We start from the raw sequence: 2,893 nt of genomic DNA, 5'->3' as shown, positions 1-2,893 counted from the left end.
TACATGTCTCAGCCACACAGCCTTGCTGATCCCAGCAATGCCCAGTCCAATGAACAGTGATGTCATACTGTTTGGGTTGGGATCATTCCTGAACCGTGAAACAGTTAAGAAATATCCTGCCCCACTGGCTGCTATGCTCATAAAGGAGGACCCACGTGTACTTCCTTCTTGTTCCAAGACGCACCAGCTCATGCATTTGCTCACACCCAGAGGCAGAGACAGCACAGGGCTGCCACCTCCCATGCAAATCACCCCCAGGAGTGCAGCTGGGCTCCTCCCGCTGCTCCTGGGCAATGCTCCTGGGTAGACCTTGTACACGATGCCATCTCGGGCGCTGTGTATTTTTCCTCATTGTGGCTCTTTTGAGCGACGCTGTGGGCCTGATCCTTTTGTTGCTGGGGATCTTTGCTACCCTAAACTACTGGGACTTCTTTGTCTACACAGGATCTCTGATCCTGGCTCTGAGCCTACTGTTCTGGCTGGCCTGGTATTCTTTCAATATCGAGGTACCTCTTGAAAAGCTGGACTTTTAGTGTGCCCATGGACAAGAGGGATGCAGGTGGCATATGCTGATGTGAACCCAAGGACCCTGGACATGAAGCCCCCACACAGAATGCCACTAAGACCAGGTGAGTGCACTTAAGACCTGCCTAGCAAGGTGGTGAAGAATGCTAAGACTGTCAGGGACAGGGCAGGACTGCATGGAGAGGTGGGAGGATGACTGCTTCTCAGCCAAGGATTCTAGAAGTGTAGGATCAGGTTAGTGTAGTGTGGGAGATAAACCAGGACAATGTGGGATAGGTGCTTTCTTTTTAGGGACCACTTTCTCTACTATTTCTTCTTCCTCTAATAGACTACAATGATTCCACTTGCCAACACACACACACAGAGGAGAATTATCCTTTCAATATAGAACATAGGACAAAAGAGCCCGTCTTGACACTGTTGTATAGAAGGGTGAGGGAGTGGCTCCAGCATGGGAAAAGTATGGAAAGTTCCCCAGTAGCTGCTAATGGTCTTGCATGCCTGGAGGTGTGTGAACTGGGCTGTGCGGGAGCAAGCAGAGCAGAACCATCTAGAATGGCCTTTCACTCCTGCTTCCTCCCTGAACCTGACAGGTGGGACAGAGCCTACTTCCCTCAGCAGTGCCCCTACTGTGCTCCTCACAAGACTGAGGCCTTCCACACACATGCCCACACCAGCCTCAGTGGTCCTGAAGTCTAGAGACCGGCTTGGGTTTTCATTGGCCAAGTCACATGTCACAGCCAGGCAAATGGCTCAGGTGACTGCATGGAACATCCTAAGAGCTACCTGTAAGGCTTTGACACAGAGGTGAAGCAGAAAGGACAGCAATGGGCTGGCCCTTACAACCCAAAGTTAGATGGCAGCTCTTCCCCAAGGACTGAAAGGGGAGTACTATTCAGTTTGATCATCATAGTCTCCTCCCAAGGTGGGTTGGGACCTGCAGGTGGGTGCAGCTTGGCATTCCCCTTTGATCAGGAAGCAAGGGAGCAAAGGTTCTTGCTGAGATGGAGGAAGGAAATAATGGTTCTATCTTTTATTGACGATTATATATGGCCCTCAGAGCTGAGAAAATACATAAGCAGGTTGGGTACAAGATAGATGATGAAGGAAAGGAGACAACAGAATCCCCACAGGATCCACACTGGGCATCCATGCCCCTTAGTTGGGTGACCATGGATGGAGTGCATGACATGGTGAGTGTCAGCATTTTTAGCCTCAGAAACGAGGAGACAATTCTCCGCTCTCACTAAATAGGCCTGAGCGTGGGAAGACGGGAAAAGCTCGTTGTAACCGATTGGGTCCTCATGACATTAAGTGTTGTTGTTGTTGTTGTTGTTAGACATGTAGCCTGGGTGAATAAAGCCCACCTGGAATCCAAACGTGGAATTCATGGTTGTCCCTCAAAGTCGGTCATGCTAAGAATCAGTCATATCATGAAGCTTCGAAGCAAGGGAAGGCTCTAATATGCCTGTTGCACCATGGGAATGAGTCAGGCTCTGAGTTGAGGACCAGAGATGCTGTAAAGATCAGGTCAAAGAATTCACTGTCAGGTGAGGGACACAGACATTAGCCACACGGTCAGGCTAATAGTGGTGTAATAAGGAAGTGAGCAGAGAACCAGGAAGGAAGGGGCCTTCCAACAGGGAAACCAGCATGGGAGGTGGAGTCACAGGCTTCCCGGGATGATAGCAGGCTGAGCACTGATGGGGTAAGACTAAGAATGAAGGCTGAAAAGGTGGAGGCAGGCAGAGGTCCAGTCTGGCACAGAGACTCCAAGGGCCTTCATAAACAGGTTGTTCATTTCGTTAATGAAAATAAGCTACCGTTGGGTGGATTGTTGGATCGTTTGTTTGTTTTTCTAGGGTTTCTCTTTGTAGCCCTGGCTGTCCTGAAACTTGCTCCATAGACCAGGTTGGCCTCAAATTCACAGAGATTTGCTTGTCTCTGCCTCCAGAGTGTTGGGAATAAAGGCATGCGCCACCACCACCTTGCTCTATTGGGTTTTTATAAGTAAGGATTTGTAAGGATTCAACTGAGTCTGTCTCCAAAAGATCACCCTAGCCGCAGCACAGAGAGTGATAGGAATTGGTATCAGAGCTTTGATATACCCAGCGCTAAGCTCCTTGCCATCCACATCCTCCCTGCATCCAACCAAAGCTCAATAGTCCCAGGCCAGTGAGGTGGCTCAGTCGGAAAAGGCACCTGCTGCTAAATCTGATGCCCTGAGTTCAACCCCAGAGACCCACATGGTGGGAGTGGAGAATTATCCTCTATTTCCGCACTGAGGCATGCTCTCACACATGCTACACACACACACACAAACATGTACACACACACACACATACACAGAGACACACACACACATGAA

The 2,893-nt window shown here is 49.7% G+C and overlaps 1 protein-coding gene across 1 annotated transcript; it reads left to right on the top strand.

The window, feature by feature from the left end:
* Positions 1-293: 293 nt before the first annotated feature.
* On the top strand, positions 294-533 carry Tmem238l (transmembrane protein 238 like). Its single transcript, XM_085829286.1, has one exon. It carries the CDS (start codon positions 294-296, stop codon positions 531-533), a length of 240 nt encoding a protein of 79 aa, XP_085685412.1.
* Positions 534-2,893: the final 2,360 nt, after the last annotated feature.

The sequence above is a fragment of the Mus caroli genome, unplaced genomic scaffold, assembly GCF_978045245.1.
Source record: "Mus caroli unplaced genomic scaffold, Mus_caroli_1 scaffold_13, whole genome shotgun sequence".
NCBI lineage: Eukaryota > Metazoa > Chordata > Mammalia > Rodentia > Muridae > Mus > Mus caroli.
Note: the sequence above shows the minus strand (reverse complement) of the source record. Positions and strands in the feature narration are given on the sequence as shown.

Excerpts from the sequence above, each read along its gene's own strand:
- Tmem238l (XM_085829286.1), top strand. The coding sequence starts at position 294 with ATGCTCCTGGGTAGACCTTGTACACGATGCCATCTCGGGCGCTGTGTA.